Raw genomic sequence first — 19,047 nt, 5'->3', positions numbered from 1 at the left:
CTCCTTTCCTTCTCTGTGTACAGTATGCTTTGTTTAGCTCACAAGAAACAATACTTTTCACTGTATACTAATAAATATGACAATAATAAATCAAATTTTCCTATGTTAAAGGCTATTTAAGTGTGTGTTGCTTTTGTTGTCCTGTAACAGTGAGATAGACTCAGGTATCCAGTGACAGAACATTTATTCTGCACCAAGGTTTCTTGTTAACTCATTGGATATTCAGTCTGATGATTTAGATGTCACTTATAGTGATGTTTGTTGTCCTTTGGGTCACTGGATACAAGGCTTACCTGAGCACAGGTAGGTCAGCGCTGATGGAACAAGTTAGACCTTATTTTTCAAATATTGCTAAGCATTTGATAAATCTCTGCAGTTATCAGACAAGACATTACTTCTGAGCAACTGGCTCTTTGTACCTTACATCTTCCAGTTCGTAAAATACATTTCTTGTCTCATCCTTGATGAGGATTGCAGTGTTAGGTGACTTTAGCAATCCTATGGTGAGTTTCTGAGGGAACATGTGGGCAATCAGAGCGTACAGGGTATCCAGGCTGCTGATTTCATGAGTAACGTGGACGCGTCTGGTTTCATCGCCATACTGTAGGAAAAGAACCCCTGCCGGAACGAGAGAACATGCATCTCAGTTAGACGTACATCCTGAGCATAATCACAGTCATAAATCACAGTCTAAACACTGGCTCCCGCTTTATACTTTAGCAAATTGTCCATCTCTCAAATAACCTTCCTTCCTCCTTCCCTCCGGAGGTGGTGATCCCATGATTATTGTTCTTTAGCTTTCTCCACATTGCCTCTAAGTGTCTTCACTTCGTGCATGAAAGGAAACAGTAAATGTTGGTTTATTGCCCTGCCAAAGGAATCACAGCTCAACCAGGCCCTGCCTTTATCTAATGTAGGGTTCCTCTTGTCTCCTCTGCTCACCCCTAACCTCTCTAATGAAGATAACCTTGTTGAGTTCTCAATGAAGACCATCATTGTTTTTAACCCGTTGACTTTGTGTCGAAGACCATGATTGGCTCGGCACTGTTTATCTTTTGAATTTCTTGTCACATGGGAGATTCCCTCCCTCAAGTTCAAAAGGGGGTGGGGGGGGGGTGGGGGTAGGAGGGAAGGGGGTTGGAGGGAAAGGGGTGGGGGAGGGAGAGTGGGGACGGAGGTGGGGAGGGTGAGGGAGGGGAGGGGGTGTAGGGTGGTGGAGGGGGTGTGGGGAGGACGGGGAGTGGGAGAGGGGTGGGGGGGGGGCTTTGGGGCTGGGGAGAGGGGTGGGAAGGGAGGAGGGGAGGTGAGTTGATGCAGGCTCTCTCACTGATAGACTCAGCAGCTTACCTGGCGAGCGAAGTTTGGTCTGACTGGTGGACCGGGACAGGGGTAGACTCTGCCGGAAACGGTTGGACCGGGTGAAACCGATCGGGACTTCAGCCTCCGACATGGTTTCCAAGGACTCTGCCGAAGCGAAGGGTAGTTTGGCTGCCTGGTCGGCCAATCCAGATTGCTGGCTCTGGGAATGTCGGGGGCTCCGAGTCTGTTCAAGGGAAACAAGAGAGAGAGAAAGAGGGAACATTAACCAGATGTTGCTGCACCCAAACACCACGAGGCACTCCTGTCTCTCAGCCATAACTCGCTCCGATTTCAGGGCTGCGTTACTCACATTCCTGGTTTTTTATTTAAACTGATTACATGTGGATCACAGATCATCACTCAGGAGGAAACCGTACCGAGTTCCACTACAGAGATTGTGGAGAAGCTTAATTGGACTTCAATATAAATACCATGGCAACAGCAGCAGCTCAGAGCTGGGAATTCTGCAGAGAGTAACTCTCGACCAAAGCCTGTCCCCCATCTACACAGCACAAGTCAGGAGTGTGATAGAACACACTCCACGGGTGAGTGCAGCTCCAACAACACTTAAGAACCTCAACTCAAGATGCAGAACAAATTGGTCAATGCCTTAGAGATCCACTCCCTCCACCACACTTGATTGGTCAACACCTTAGAGATCCACTCCTGCCATGACACACAGCGGCTGTGATGTGTACCATTTACAAGGAGCACTGCAGTAATTCACCAAGATTCCTTCAATAGCACCTTCCAAACCTGAGGCCTAGAAGGTCTTGGACAGAAAATGTGGGGGAAACGCCATCGTTTGAATTCCTCTCCAAGACACTCACCAGACTTGAAGGTTTATCACTGTTATTTCACTGTCACTAGGTCAAAGCCCTTCCCTAACAGCACTGTGGGTGTATCTACACCCCATTGTCTGCAGCGGTTCAAGACAGCAGCTCACCATCACCTTCTCAAGAGCAGTTAGGGATGGGCAGTAAATGCTGGCCTTGCATTTTGCTGGCCTACATCTTGGGAACAGAAGGTTAAAATTGCATAATATTTTTCAAACTTGCCAAACCATGCGAGTGTGTGAAACCCAGTTCTGCGCCCATCCCTCATAATGGGGTGTAAAATTAAACGGGATGTAAGAACATAAGAGCTAGGAGCAGGAGTAGGAGTCGGCCATCTGGCCCCTCGAGTCTGCCCCGTCATTCAACAAGATCATGGCTGATCTTTTTGTGGACTCAGCTCCACTTACCCGCCCGCTCACCATAACCCTTAATTCCTTTACTGTTCAAAAATTTTATCTATCCTTTCCTTAAAAACATCCAATGAGGGAGCCTCAATTGTTTCACTGGGCAGGGAATTCCACAGATTCACAACTCTTTGAGTGAAGAGGTTCCTCCTCAACTCAATCCTAAATCTGCTTCCCCTTAATTTGAGGCTATGCCCCCTAGTCCCAGTTTCACCCACCAATGGAAACAACTTCCCTGCTTCTATCTTATCTATTTCCTTCATAACTGTAAATGCATCTATAAGATCTCCCCCCTCATTCTTCTAAATTCTAATGAATATAGCCCCAGTCTACTCATTCTCTTAATACTGAGTAGACTTAATACTTATTACTGGCATTGCAGCCAATCCCTTTGTATTCCAGGTGGGAAGTGATCCTATTTTTTTCCAATGGTTGGGGGCACTCCAATCCCATTGCCACAGCTTCATTCAGGGGGAAACACGGTCACCATCAGACTCACCCAGGCGACATTAGATTGGCTAATCAGAGACTAATAAAGCTGAAGCATGTTCACAGCACTGTCCAATCATTCAGAAGAACATAAGAGCTAGGAGCAGGAGTAGGCCATTTGGCCCCTCGAGTCTGCTCCGCCATTCAATAAGATCATGGCTGATCTTTTTGTGTTCTCAACTCCACTTAACAGCCAACTCACCATAATCCTTAATTTCTTTACTGTTCAAAAATTTTATCTATCCTTGCCTTAAAAACATTCAATGAGGTAGCCTCAACTGTTTGACTAGGCAGGGAATTCCACAGATTCACTGCCCTTTGGGTGAAGAAGTTCCTTCACTCCACCTTCCCCCACCAATCAAAAGCTGCTCCTTCGCATCACATTTCTTTCATTGTATCACCTTTAACGTGTTTGTCACAATCTGAATGTGTCCAATTTCATGTTTTGTTTACAAAAAGAAGTTTGCAGACTTGACCTCTCACCCTTCCTGTCACGACTTCCTCCCGACCCTCTGAAGGGCTGAGATTTGCAGTTTGGAAATTAAAGGATCTCTAATTTGGGAGAAGGACGAGGAGAACGTCTTTTTCTCTGACGGTGGTTGGTCTGTGGAACGGCCTACTCCTGCTTCTAGTTTCTGTGTTTCTACATACTCTTTATTCTTTCATGGGGTGAGTGGAGCTACACTAGCGTTTATCATCCATCACTAATTGCCCTCGAGAAGGTAGTGGTGAGCCACTTTCTTGAACTGCTGCAGGTCATGTTATGTAGGACCATCCATAGTGCTGTTAGGGAGGAAGGTCTAGAACTTTGATCGAATGACAGTAAGGAATAAGTGATAAGACAGGGTGGTGAGTGGCTCAGAGTGGAACTTGCCGGTGGTGATGTTCCCCTTGCCTTTCTAGGTAGTCACGGTTGTGGGTTTGGAAGGAGCCTTTGAAGGAATAGTTGGCAAATGGCCCAGCTCCCGACTCAGATGTTTGTTTGGAAATTGCCATTTGTATTTGCAAGTTTCCGATTTTGGCTATTTGCTATTGGATATTGGTTATTTAATTGGTTCCACAGTAGCCTGTAATCGACACAATCCCCAGAATTCTATCACTGCCACAGAATCGGAGCAGGGGGCAAGGGGCAGACAGCGGAATTGTCCACTGACCTCGCTCGAGCGAGGAATCCCACCCAATCATTCCTAATCCCACCAACGCATTTCAACTGTGACTGTTCTCTTTCATCATTGGTTGAAGACTCTCGGGAAAGGTGGGGGGAGGGGTTAAGATGAATTATTTTGCTGCGTCAGTAACAATGAGTAACGTCTGAATAAATATCCAGGAAGTGTAACTCAGCAGGATTGTGTTCTCTCCTGCAAGCCTGGGTTATTACTGAGACAACTCTTAACATCAGAGACTACTCCTTAATTGACAACTCCCCAAATCTTCTCCAAATTGACTTCAAAAACAACTTTGCCTTCCCCTCGCTCTCTTCTGCCTTCCAAAAGACAGGACTTTTCGATCGTTATATTGTTGGTCCATAATTTCTCCCTTTTCTCGCTTCGTATCCACCAGATCCTCTGTGACACTTCCTCATGTGAAGAGTGTGATATAGGAAAGAAAGATTTGCAGTAACAGGACATTGCTCCAGCTGGAATGCCCCAAAGCATTCTGTAGCCAACCAAGATGTGTGGTCACTGTTGTAATTTAGGAAACAGAGCGGGTAATTTGTGTACGGAAAGTTCCCACGACCAGCACCATCAGATCATCTATTTTCGTGATACTGGTGGAAGAATAAATATTGGCAGAATTCCCAGGAAGAATTCCTGCCCTCCAAGTGGACAGCACAAAAGGAGGCCATTCGCCCCATCATGCATGCGTCAGCTCCGCAGAAAACCAGCCTAATTATCCCCCACGACCCCCACTCTTTCCCCAGAGACACGGTCATCCTCACCATGTGTCCAAGATTGTGCCTGAGTTTAATATCAGAAAGGGAATGTTGCACTCCCTCGGTGCGGTACTGGACACCCAGCTTCAATCAGTTCCTCTAGTTTCTGAAATGGCATTTGAGGCCATGGGTAGGAGAGATTTAGATGTTTTCTTTGTAACCAGGCTCCCTCAGAGGGACAAGTGGCCAAACTGTTTAGCCAGGAAGGATCAGATCTACCCCTGAGCTGAGATGGCATGTCTAGGATGCTACATATTTAATGTAAGGGGTTAATGTTAAATATGTAAATAGATAGTCTACATCAATGGGGAACCTACAGCCCGGGGTGGAGGGGGCGCATGCAGCCCATCAGCATTCTGAGTGCCGCCCCACCAGATATTTTGTTGACCATTGCCCATGCGTACGGTTTGCCACATTTCACTGATTTCAGTCCGTTTTTTTCCTACCAGTCTGACTGAGGTGATTCGCACGTAAAGCGAGGGTGAGTGAAGTGAGGTGCGTGCTGATTGCTCACAACACTGACTGTGCCCAAAGTATCAATATTTACTTTGTTTTTACCATTTGAAACTGATGTCAGTTCTATTAATATATCAATGATGAAGCATTTTCTATAACTCATAACTCATTAGGGGGCGGCACAGTGGTTAGCACTGCTGCCTCACAGCGCCAGGAACCTGGGTTCGATTCCTGGCTTGGGCCACTGTCTGTGCGCACATTCTCCCCATGTCTGAATGGGTTTCCTCCCGGTGCTCCGGTTTCCTCCCACACTCCGAAAGACGTGCTGGCTAAGTGCATTGGCCACGCTAAATTCTCCCTCAGTGTACCCAAACAGGTGCTGGAGTGTGGTGACTCAGGGATTTTCACAGTAACTTCAATGCAGTGTTAATGTATGCCTACTTATGACACTAATAAATAAATGTAAAAAAAAACCTGAAATATTTGGCTTGTATTAAATGTATTGACTCTTACTCATGGGGATCACGGTTCGTGAACAAGCCTGACTTGAACATTGGCCCTCCTTTACCTCAGTGGGCCACAAACACATGGTCCATTCAGTACATCACTAGCATATGTCAGATCACAAGGTGGAGCGTGGAGAGAATGAGCAGAAGCTGCAGGAAAGTGCACAGTATTGAAGGGTTAATGGTGGTTTCTGGGCCAGGGAGAATGGGGGGGGCCGGAGATGTCCTTCGTATTAGACAGGGGTAACTACAGATTTCCCTCACCCAGTGGGAGAGCAGGAAAATTCATCAATAAAAGAACCTCAACATATGTCAGTCTTCCAGTTGAGGACCTGTCCTCGGGAGGAGTGTAAGGTTAAAGGTCAAGGAAGTTTTGGAGGGAATAAGTGAGGAACAAAAGGAGGGACCGAGGACTACAGGGAAGAGAGGGATTCAGTCTCAGATTGAGGATCAGGGTAAGGGTGAGGAGGGGAGATAAAACTGAGGCTGATCGAGGGCAAGGAGGGTCGGAGAGGGTGAGGGAGAGAGTGAGAGAGAGGATAAGAATGAGGGAGACAGTGAGAGAGACAGGGTGAGGGAGAGAATAAGAATGAGGGAGACAGGGTGAGGGAGAGGGTAAGAATGAAAGAGACAGTGAGGGGGAGGGAGACAGTGAGGGGGAGGGAGACAGTGAGGGGGAGGGAGACAGTGAGGGGGAGGGAGACAGTGAGGGGGAGGGAGACAGTGAGGGGGAGGGTCAGGGAGAGAGCCTCAGGCTAAGGGTGAGGGAGATAGTGAGATAAAGCTAAGAATAGACAAACATATGAATTAGGAGCAGGAGGAGGCCATCTGACCCCTCAATCCTGCTCCTCCATTCAATGAGATTGTGGCTAATCTGATAGTGATCCCAACTCCACACTCCTACTGACCCCTGCTAACCTTTCACCCCCTTGCTGATCAAGAATTTATCGAGCTCGGTCTTAAAAACATTCAAAGACTCCACTGCCCTTTGAGGAAGAGAGTTTCAAAGGGTCATGACCTCAGAGAAAGGATTTCCCCTTGTCCCTGCCTTCAATGAGTGACCCCTTATTTTTAAACAGTGACCTTAACTTTGTTTAGTTTACAGTCGGATAAGCTGACAGTTTTTGAGAAACTCGGTTAAGTAATTGCTTTTTTTAAACTCATCGTGAAACCTATTCTTGGCTGGAATCACAATTCCACGTTAATCGAAACCAACTGGCTGCAGAATTCCTCATCTCACAATGTTCGGGATTAATGGACCGACGCAGCCTTACAAACAGAATTACTGTCTCCCTCTCCCAGGACAGGTACAGCACAGGGTTAGATACAGAGTAAAGCTCCCTCTACACTGTCCCCCATCAAACACTCCCAGGACAGGTACAGCACGGGGTTAGATACAGAGTAAAGCTCCATCTACACTGTCCCCCATCAAACAATCCCAGGAACAGGTACAGCACAGGGTTAGATACAGAGTAAAGCTCCCTCTACACTGTCCCCCATCAAACACTCCCAGGACAGGTACAGCACGGGGTTAGATATAGAGGAAAGCTCCCTCTACACTGTCCCCCATCAAACACTCTCAGGACAGGTACGGCACAGGGTTAGATACAGAGTAAAGCTCCATCTACACTGTCCCCCATCAAACAATCCCAGGAACAGGTACAGCACAGGGTTAGATACAGAGTAAAAATCCCTCTACACGGTCCCCCATCAAACACTCTCAGGACAGGTACAGCACAGGGTTAGATACAGAGTAAAGCTCCATCTACACTGTCCCCATCAAACACTCTCAGGACAGGTACAGCACAGGGTTAGATACAGAGTAAAGCTCCATCTACACTGTCCCCCATCAAACACTCTCAGGACAGGTACAGCACGGAGTTAGATACAGAGTAAAGCTCCCTCTACACTGTCCCCCATCAAACACTCCCAGGACAGGTACAGCACGGGGTTAGATACAGAGTAAAGATCCATCTACACTCTTGAATATAAATTACTTTTTTGGTATCTCAAAGAACAAAGAAAATTACAGCACAGGAACAGGCCCTTCGGCCTCCCAAGCCTGCACCGACCATGCTGCCGATTCAACTAAAATCCCCTACCCTCCCGGGGACCATATCCCTCTATTCCCAGGGATTAGGAACCATGGTCACATTGGAGTCAAACTTTGTTAGCAAAATCTCTTTGTACTCTATGCCTCTGTTTGTAAAGCCCATTGACGCTTCAGGTTTGAGCATGAAACACTTTCTAAACAGGGCTTTGTCAGACAATCACACACAGCTTTCATTCAGACATTGCAGCCAGCTCTGCTTCTCCGAAACTGGCCTGATGTAATATCCAGATTACATCATCCAAAAGACCTAAAGCTCACAAGTACCACAAACAACAATCCCGAAAACAAATGAGAAAATCTGGATCTACCAATGATGTACCAGCCAAAAGAGAAAACGCTGGAAAATCTCAGCAGGTCTGGCAGCATCTGTAAGGAGAGAAAAGAGCTGACGTTTCGAGTCTGGACGACCCTTTGTCAAAGCTGATGTATTCTATTGGCCCATGACTCCTGGTTTCACGTGGAAGTTTAAAACTGGCAAAATCTTCCTGTAAATTAGCACCAATCAATTCACCTGCTATTTCCATTCACACTAATGGGCTTTACAGAAAAAATTACACTTTGCATGTGAGTGATAAATATTTTCTCATCTTAACTTAGAATTAACCACACTTACAACTGCCCAGCAGAGAGTGTGTAATAGGAATGCAAACTCGTGTGGATGCTGGAAATCTGAAACATAAACGGAAAGTTTCGGGAATACTGGGCAGGCCAGGCAGCATCAGTGAGTCAATGCTTCAGGTCCAAGAGCTCTACTAGTTGTGATGAAGGGTCACTAGCCTTTGTTTCTCTCCGTACAGACACCACCCGACGTGTTGAGAATTTCCCATTTCTATTGGAGTAAAAATGCCCCTTTTGCAGGTTCTCCAATGACCACCCAGACCCTTGTGGGTGTCTCGTTCCCCACCAGCGGGAAGCCTGACATCGGATTTGATGTCACATCAAACACCAACTTCACACGAACAAATGAACAGCCAGAATTCTCCAGCCTCCCATTGGTGGATTTCTCGGCAGAGAGAGGCGGACATGCCACTTGCGAGAGGTGGGATCTTCTGCTCCCGCCGCTGTCAGTGGGATTTCCCATTTTAGCCGGGAAATCCTCGGAGGGAGTGCACTGCTGGTGGGACCACAGAAACATAGAAGATAGAAACAGGAGGAGGCCATTCAGCCCTTCGAGCCTGCTCTGCCATTTGTCAGGATCATGGCTGATCGTCCAACTCAACAGACTAATCCTGCTTTCTCCCCATAACCTTTAATCCCATTCGCCCCGAGTGCTATATCCAGCCGCCTCTTGAATACATTCAATGTTTTGGCATCGACTACTTCCTGTGGTAATGAATTCTACAGGCTCTTGCTCTTTGGGTGAAGAAATGTCTCCTCAAATCCTCCTAAATGGTCTACCCTGAATCCTCAGAACACCCCACCATCGGGAACATCCTCCCTGTATCTACCCTTCCTAGCCCTGTTAGAATTTTATAAGCCTCTAGGAGATCCCCTTTCATTCATCGGAAAACAATCCTAACTCAGTCAATCTCTCCTCTTACGTCAGTCCCGCTATCCCCGGAATCAGCCTGGTAAACCTTCACTGCACTTTCTCCAGAGCAAGAACATCCTTCCTCAGAAAAGGAGACCTAAACTGCACACAATATTCCGGGTGTGGCCTCACCAGGGCCCTGTATAATTGCAGTAACACATCCCTGCTCCTGTACTCAAAACCTCCCGCAATGAAGGCCATTTGACTTCTTTACCAGAGGACCTGCCACCAGTGAACAGCCAGAAGATCGCAGCCAAGGTGTGAAGGAAACAGGAACAACTTGCTGAACTGATCTTTAAAAATAAATTAGTAATGAATAAAGTGACCATTAAAAAGAGCCAAGCTACAGAACTGCCAAATAGAAAACCTTCTGTCTTTTCTCTCTCGATATCTCTGAACACAACAGGCCCATCTGCTCTCAAGGTGACCCAATCTCAGGAAAGGGTCCCAATGGAGAGGGGGGTGGTGGCTCATCAGCATCTGAAAGGGGCCTACTTTATCCTCTTGGGAATTGTGTGACATTCCCACTCGTCTTGCTCTTTCCTTGTGGATTTGTTTCCCTTTTTAAGTAGAAATCCAATTCCATTCTGAAGGTTACAATCAGATCTGCTCAACATTGAACCAGATATTTAGGTTTTCCTGTATAAAGACAGAGCAGCACTCCCTCAGTACCACATGTGGAGGGTTGACCTGGGTTTAGTGCTCAACTCTCTGGAGTGAAACTTGAACACACAACTTTCTGACTAAATGATTACTGTTACCCTCTGAACCATGTTTAAATATACATACACAAACACACATGCATTCACATTTATACACCAGCGCGCGTATACACACACACACACACACACACACACACACACACACACACACACACACACACACACACACACACACACACACACACACACACACAGACACAGACACACCCTAGTACCATTAATCCAGACTCAAATAATGTTCTTGGGACCCGGGTTCGAATCCCATCACGGCAGATGGTGGAATTTGAATTCAATAAAAAATATCTGGAATTAAGAATCTACCGATGACCATGAAACCATTGTTGATTGTTGGAAAAACCCATCTGGTTCATTAATGTCCTTTAGGAAAAGAAATCTGCCGTCCTTACCTGGCCTGGCCTACATGCGACCCCAGAGCCACAGCAATGTGGTTGACTTTTAAGTGCCTCTGAAATGGCCCAGCAAGCCTCACAGTTCAAAGGCTACTGGGAAGGGGAATATAAGCTGGCCTTGCCAGCGGTGCCCATGTCCCATGAATGAATGAGAAAGAACACACTCAGATGCACACGCATACACATGCACACACAAACACACAGATATACATGTACATGTACATGCATATCACTGTGAAGGATATACTGGAGTTTACAGCAAAGCTGACAACATATTCATGATGAGCCAGTTTCCATTACTGGAGAGAAAAGTTAATGAAGTGTTGGCAATGAAAAGCACATCAGACAGCACTTCAAACACCAATTCACTGAGATGTGTAATACTTGTACTGAAGGAAAACTATTTCTGGCTTCCTCGTCAAATCAGATCTTGCTCAGTTTTTCTGCTTTCTTCTTAACTCCTTCAGAACTGAAATTGAAGAATTAAATTTCTCATTTCTTAAACTAAGATATTGGCATTCCTGTCACATCTTTCACAAAATCAGAACATCCCAGAGTGTGTTATAGCCACTGTCATCATTATGAAATACATGGCAGCCAATCTGCACACAGCAAGATCCCACAGCCATGTGCTAATGACCAGATCACCTGTTTTTGTTCAGGATGTTGATTGAGGAATAACTGTGGTCTCAGGACACACGGGCACATTGCCACAAGATTTTCCCTGTACGCCTGACAGGTCAGACAAAGCCTGTGTACAAGCGTAATGTCTCAACTGAAAGAGGACTTCATCAACGCTGCACCACACTGAGCCAGTGACTTTCCGATTGGGAGATGAGGGTACTGTACACTGAGCCACAACTCTGCAACAATGACCGACCACCCGGTTTGTAACACATTTCCGAGCTTCGCATCCATCTTATCATTAAACATTGGGAACGTGAACCGTCTGAGAGAACGGACTTGGACTGACTACGAGTGACCAAGTGTGCTGTGCATCGAGCCACGTTAATGGAAGTATTTCTGTGGGTCTACAATACAACTTCACTGAGTGGCACAATGATCAATGCTGCTTATAAATAGATGCTGGGAGGGGAGAGAGTATCTCCAATGGTGAGGCTTTAGCAGGGGAGAGGAGGCACTGCTACCAGGAGCAATGGAGAAGCCAATTGAGGAGCCCCCAATATACTGCCCCTGTAAGCTGCTAGAGTTTACTTGGTGCCAGCATGCACACATACATACACACACACACACACACATACATTCACACACACGTGCACACAAACAAACATATGCATACATACACACACACACATTTATACACACATGCATATACACACACTTATACGCATGCATACACACACACACAACACATACATACAAATACATATGGACACACACACAGATACTCATGCATGGAGACACACACACACACATTTACACATGCATATACACATGCACCAAACACACACATGGGCAAACACATAGGTGGACTCACATATACACACATGTATGCATACACATGCAGACACACACGGGCACATGACCACACACGGACATGCACACACACATATACACATGCACATACACATGGACAAACACACATGGGCACACATGCATGTACACTCACACACACAGACACACACATACACACAGACGTCAGATTCTACTGGTCGGAATTCCTCACCACTGAAGAGGTGATTAAACATTCTTCACACACGCTGGTTAAAGTACAGAACTCCACTGAAAGTCAAGGTCAGGGAGATTAAACACGATGATGATACAGAACATTGTGTGACAAGACTAATGTCACCCTCCACAACCCCTCACTGATACTCTGCCGGCACCGAGTAAGCAGAATTCAATTTGTAAACGAGGTGAAACTTTCATTTGGGGAACAGGCTGCCCTGAATTTCATTGTGAACTCCGAGACCTCAGCACTTCCTTTGATCAGTGATGGGCACCTTTGCTGATCAGAGACCAGCCAAGCTCTTTAAATAAAACTTCTGTGTGTGAGCACTCTCTGAATAATCAGTCAAGCAATCCTCTCAAGACCACATAATGCAGCGTCTGTTTGAAGTGAGGAAATTTCAATAACATGAAACGCTACAACAACCAAAATGACAGCTGGAGAGTTTGAAAGGTCTATCCAATTGGAGGCCATCTTAAAAAGGAATCTCTAACATAGACAATGAAGCCAAAAGTCACGGTTAATGGTTTGTTTTGATCTTGAAACCTTCTCCTCTTTGGATTCTTATCTTTCTGTTTGGGAGTGTGAAGCAGGGAGTCCGCAGTACATTACACTGTATAGTCCATTCTCCCCTCTACTGAGGCATGGAAGAGACTCCATGTATCTTCACCAAACACAAGCAGAAAGTCAACTGATAGAACCACACACAAGGGGGGGAGACCATTCGGCCCATTGTAGTTGTGTTGCTTCTTTGAAAGAACTGTCCAATCAGTCTCACTCCTCGTAAGCCTGCAATTTCTTTCTTTTCAAGTCTTTATCTCATTTCCTTTTGAATGTTAATGAATCTGCTTCTACCGTCCATTCAAACACTGCTTTCCAGGTCACATGCTGCGCAAAAATATATCTCCCCATCTCCCCTCCGGTTCTTATGGCGATACACACAGTGGAAGCGGGTACGGTGGCACAGTGGTTAGCACTGCTGCCTTTCAGTGCTAAGGACCTGGGTTCAAATCCAGCCTTGGGTCACTGCGTGGAGTTTGCACATTCTCTCTGTGTTTGCGTAAGTTTCCTCCGGATGCTCCAGTTTCCTCCCACAGACCAAAGATGTGCGGATTAGGTGGATTGGTTTGCGAAATTGCCCATCAGTGTCGCAAGATGTGTAGGTTAGGTGGATTAGTAGGATAAATGTGTGGGGTTAAGGGAATGGGGCAGGGGCATGGGCCTTGCTAAGATGCTCTGCTGGAGAGTCAGTACAGGCTTGATGGGCCGAATTGCCTCCTTCTGTCGGGATTCTATGATTCACTGGGACAGGAAGCTTGTCCTATGAAGCTGAGTAAATTCAGCTGATGCTCTCTGGGGTTTAGAAAAGTGAGAGGGGATCCCATTAAAACTTACCAAGTTCTGAGGGTGCTTGAGAGGAAAGATTGGCCAGATCTTTCTGGTTGTTCACACTGGTGGGATTTTCTGGTCCTGCCGACAGCGCACCCCCACCGTGGATTTCCCAGCAGCTTGGGGTGGAATGAAAGGAAAATCTCATTGACAGCGACGGGACTGGAGGAGCCTGCCGGTGGCTAATGGCACTCCGCCTCCCACCACAAGATAGACACCGTGGGGAATCCCACCCACTGTTTCTGCTGGTTGGAAAGCCTAGAACAGCCTCGGGATAAAAGATAAGGTGAGATAAGGTGTCTTTTGATTTGATTTATTATTGTCACATTATTAACATAAAGTGAACAGTATTGTTCCTTGTGCACTATACAGACAAAGCATACTGTTCATAGAGGAGGAAACAAGAAGGTGCAGAATGTAGTGTTACAGTCATAGCTAGAGAAAGATCAACTGAATGCGAGGTAGGTCCATTCAAAAGTCTGATGGCAGCAGGGAAGAAGCTGTTCTTGAGTCAGTTGGTATGTGACCTCAGACTTTTATATCTTTTTCCCGATGGAAGAAGGTGGAAGAGAGAATGTCTGGGGTGCGTGGGGTCCTTGACTATCTGGCTACTTTTCCGAGGAGCGGGAAGTGTAGACAGAGTCGATGGATGGGAGGCTGGTTTGTGTGATAGATTGGGCTTCATTCACCACTTTTTGAAGTTCCTTCATTCAAAGGATTGTGAATCTTTGGAAATCTCTCTCCCACGGGGTTGGGGATGCTTCATCGTTGAATAGATTTAAGGCTGTGGGAAAGACAGGGTTCTGGTTTCTCAGGGAATGAAGGGGAGCGGCAGGGAAGTGGAGGTGAAGGCCAAGGTTGCACTGAATAGCAGGACATGCTCGATGGGCCGAATGGTCTACTCCTGCACCTATTTCTTAGAGACATGGAAACTCTAAGCAGGAATAGGCCATTTGGCCCTTTCAGCCTAGTCTGCCATTATAATCATGGCTGATCATTGATTCAATATCCTGATTCGCCCCTCCCCCCCATATCCCTTTCGCCCCGTGAGTTATATCTAATTTCTTCTTGCAATCTAGCAACATGGAAGCATAGAAGATATTTCAATGGTTAGTACACTGATCTGAAATCTGTGCGCTAAGTCACTGGAAGTGAAGACAGCTTCTCCCTTCCTGCTCGGTCAAACCTTCCCAGAATTTCAACTATTAAATCTTCCCTGGATCCTCTCAGCTTTTGAACAACTCTCCACGTAACTGCAATCTCCGGTTACAGCTGCAATTTGCAATGTTGGAGTAATTACTGCTGCGAAGCCCCTTGGGATTTTTCACTACATTAAAGGCGCCACACAAATAGAAATATATTTTGTTGCTACAATTACGCAGAAACGAAATGATACTAAAAGCGGTGAGAAAGGTTGTAAATGGCCAGGATGAAGAACAAAAGGAACAAAGAAAATTCCAGCACAGGAACAGGCCCTTAGGCCGTGCAAGCCTGCACTGACCCTGCTGCCCATCCGGATTAAAACCCTCTACCCTTCCAGGGACAACATCCCTCTATTCCCATCGTACTCATTATTCGTCCAGACACATCTTAAAAGTCAATATTGTATCCGCTTCCACTATCTCCCCCGGCAATGAGTTCCAGGCACCCACCATCCTCTGTGTAAAAAACATGCCTTCTACATCTCCTTTAAACATTCCCCCTCGCACCTTAAACCTGTGCCCCCTAGTCATTGACTCTTCCACCCTGGCTTCTGACTATCCATTCTATCCGTGCCCCTCATTGTCTGGTAGGCTTCTATCAGGTCACCCCTCATCCTCCGGTGCTCCAGGGAGAACAAAAAAAGAAATGGAATTTCGAGAGGGAAAATCAGAAAGAGTTACAACAGACGAAAGGAAGGAAGGAAATCTTCTTGGGCAGCACGATGGCTCAGTGGTTAGCGCTGCTGCCTCTCAGCACCAGGCTCCTGGGTTTGATTCCTGGTTTGGGTCACTGTCTGTGTGGAGTTTGCACATTCTCCCCGTGTCTGCGTGGGTTTCCTCCGGGTGCTCCGGTTTCCTCCCACAGTCCAAAGATGTGCAGGTTAGGCGGATCGGCCATGGTAAATTGCCCCTTAGTGTCAGGAGGACTAGCTAGGATAAATGCATGGGGTTATGGGGATAGGGCTTGGGTGAGATTGTGGTCAGTGCAGACTTGATGGGCCGAATGGTGATGGGTGATGGCCTACTGGTATTATTGCTACACTATTAATCCAGAAATTCAACTAATGTAATGTAATGGGGACTTGTTTGAATTCCGCCATGACACCTGGTCGAAATTGAATTCAGTAAAAAATATCTGGAAATAAGAATCTACTGATGACCATGAAACTATTGTCGATTGTTGGAAAAAGCCCATCTGGTTCACTAATGTCCCTTAGGGAAGGAAATCTGCCATCCTTACCCGGTCTGGCCTACATGTGACTCCAGAGCCACAGAAATGTCATTGACTCTCAACTTCCCTTGGGCAACCAGGGATGGGCAATCGATGGTGGCCCATGAATTAATAAATGACAAGGATTCTACGATTCTATGAAATTGCCTAAAAATACACTCAATAAAATGATGACCAACAAAGGTTTAAATCTCCAATATGTTCTGTTTCAGGTTGAGAATAGTTAGTTGGAGAATAGGAATTGGAAAAGGAGAATACTCTCTCCTTTTACACTCTCAGAATTTCCAACACGGCTTCTAATGTTCCCAGTGTGCGCCTGGCAGCTTCACATCTGAAATCAGTTTCATTAACTTGTCCAAAAACGTGTCATTTTAATCAGGAGTTGGAAAGCTGGTCCTTGCAGAGCTGTGGAGCCGAGATTAGTTTAAGGCAGTTGGAGAGTGGTGGGTAATCAGTGCAAGATTCCAGACTTTCAAACTCTGGAAAATGAGAGTGGTTAAAGCTTCACATTATCGCAGCCCGCAACAGATTACACCTCTGGATTCAATTTAGGTTTAGGGTTTGCAAAGACCCAGGATTAAATGGGGAAAAAAAAACTTCAAACGGCAGGAGTCAGCAGCTCATTGCTACAACTACCTGTGTTTATCCAGTGCACTCAAAGCATCCCCAGACACCTTCACAGGAGTGTAAATCAAATGGAGGGAGAGAGGCGGAGAGGGAGAGAGGCGGAGAGAGAGAGGGGGAGAGGGGGAGAGGGGGAGAGCGGTGGCGATGAAGAGAGGCAGAGAGAGACAGAGGCGATGAGGGAGGGAATGAGGGAGGGAGGTGGAGGAGGAGAGTTGGGGGGAGAGAGGGGCAGAGTTGGAGAGAGGGAGAGACAGAGAGAATGGAGAGGACGCAGAGGTAAAGAGACTGAGAGATGGTGAGAACTAAGATGTAGACAGGTAGAGAGGCAGAAAGGTGCAGAGGTGCAGTGGGGAGGGGGGGTTGGGAAGGGGTGGGGGGGTGTTGGGAAGGGATGGGCGGGGGAGGAGGGGGATTTGGGAGGGGGTGGGGGGGGAGGAGGGGGGGGTTGGGAAGGGATGGGCGGGGGAGGATGGGGGGGGTTGGGAAGGGGTGGGGGGGAGGGGAGGAGGCAGTGGGATGTGGGAGAAGCGTTGGGAAAGCGGGTGGGAGAGAGGGGCAGAGACAGTGGGAAGGGGGGAAAGGAAGGGGGGAAAGGGGTGGGGGAAGGTTTGGGGTGAGGGGGTAGGCAGTTGGGTTGCGGGGGGGGCTGCTCCCAGATGCGGCCCTATTAATTGGAGGGTGATGAAGATGCTATCTGATGCTCCTGAGCTACAAAACCAAAGAAAGTCCTGGACTTGCAGCCGGATCTCTCCGAACTGAGTCACCTCACCCCTTGTCACTGCTCCCCAACTCGGAGCAATATCGAATGATCTCTGCAGAGTCATGTGGGAAAGACCAGGGTCGGACCTGGCGCTGCTCAAATGCACAGTCAGTGGCTTCTATCAATAAAGAGCTCCCAGCACTTCTGCGCACAGGAGAGGAGGGGAGGGAATGGGGAAGAGGAATCTCCCCCTGAAAAAGAAAAGACAAAATAAGATGAAAAAGAAAACAACAGGGTAGAAATGAGATTTTAAGGTTTTTAAATTCAACTCTCAGACTCTTAAACACAAGTGTTATTCCTTGATAATTGCTTATCATTACGGCATCTGTACTCTGTTCAACATCAGAAATCTTGCTGAATAAAAGTGAGAATATGTTTCCACACTGCAGCTGTCGAGTGAATTAAAAGCGTTTCTGTAAGAACACCTCACATTCTCGGACCTGGCTAATCAACAACTGGAGGAAGTTTCACTTTCTGGCTGCTGTTAAAATCCAGTTTCATGCTCAAAGTGACAGCAACAAAAGACAGGAGGAGCCAATCGGATACAATTCCACCTCAAAGGGATTTGTACGTAAGACGGGTGCTTATACAGCATTGTTCAGGAATTCAAGATGTTCCAGAGCATTTCATAGACATGGGCAGATCGGTGGCACAGTGGGTAACACAGCCACCTTACACACAACTCCTCACTTATCTGAAGAGGGAGTGACACGCCGAAAGCTTGTGTCACCAAATAAACCTGTTGAACTTTAACCTGTGAGATTCTTACTGTGCTCACCCCAGTCCAGAATCGTAGATCCCTACAGTGCAGAAAGAGGCCTTTCGGCCCATCGAGTCTGCACCGACCACAATCCCACCCAGGCCCTACCCCCGTATCCCTATATATTTCACCTGCTAATCCCTCTAACCTAAGCATCCTACTACGCTAAGGGGCAATTTTAGCATGGCCAATCAACCTAACCTGCACATCTTTGGACTGTGGGAGGAAACCGGAGCACCCGGACGAAACCCACGCAGACACGAGGAGAATGTGCAAACTCCACACAGGCAGTGACCCGAGCCGGGAATTGAACCCAGGTCCCTGGAGCTGTGAAGCAGCAGTGCTAACCCACTGTGCTACCGTGCCACCCAAATGCCGGCATCTCCACATCATGGCCTTACAATACCAGGCCTGGGTTCGATTCCCGGCTTGTTGTCACTGTCTGTGCAGAGTCTGCACTTTCTCCCCGTGTCTGCATGGGTTTCCTCCGGGTGCGCCGGTTTCCTTCCACAGTCTGAAAGACGCGCTGTTTAGGTGCATTGGCCATGCTAAATTCTCCCTCAGTGTACCCGAACAGGGTCCGTGGGTTTTCACGGTAACTTTATTGCAGTGTTAATGTAAACCTACTT

At 46.9% G+C, this 19,047-nt stretch overlaps 1 protein-coding gene across 10 annotated transcripts in view; it reads right to left on the bottom strand.

Annotated features, from left to right (window-relative positions):
• srcin1a (SRC kinase signaling inhibitor 1a) overlaps positions 1–19,047 on the bottom strand; it is a 411,921-nt gene that overhangs the window by 72,453 nt on the left and 320,421 nt on the right. For all 10 annotated transcript variants that reach the window (XM_080213892.1, XM_080213891.1, XM_080213893.1 and 7 more), the window contains 2 exons: positions 1,348–1,543; positions 420–618 (listed from right to left, as the gene is read on the bottom strand). In XM_080213892.1, the coding sequence (XP_080070018.1) occupies positions 420–618; positions 1,348–1,543 (395 nt within the window). The remainder of the gene's footprint in view (positions 1–419; positions 619–1,347; positions 1,544–19,047) is intronic.

The sequence above is a fragment of the Carcharhinus amblyrhynchos genome, chromosome 27, assembly GCF_965287045.1.
Source record: "Carcharhinus amblyrhynchos chromosome 27, sCarAmb.v2.hapA, whole genome shotgun sequence".
In the NCBI taxonomy this organism is placed as follows: domain Eukaryota; kingdom Metazoa; phylum Chordata; class Chondrichthyes; order Carcharhiniformes; family Carcharhinidae; genus Carcharhinus; species Carcharhinus amblyrhynchos.
The sequence above is the reverse complement of the archived record's forward strand: the minus strand, read 5'-3'. Positions and strand labels throughout refer to the sequence as shown.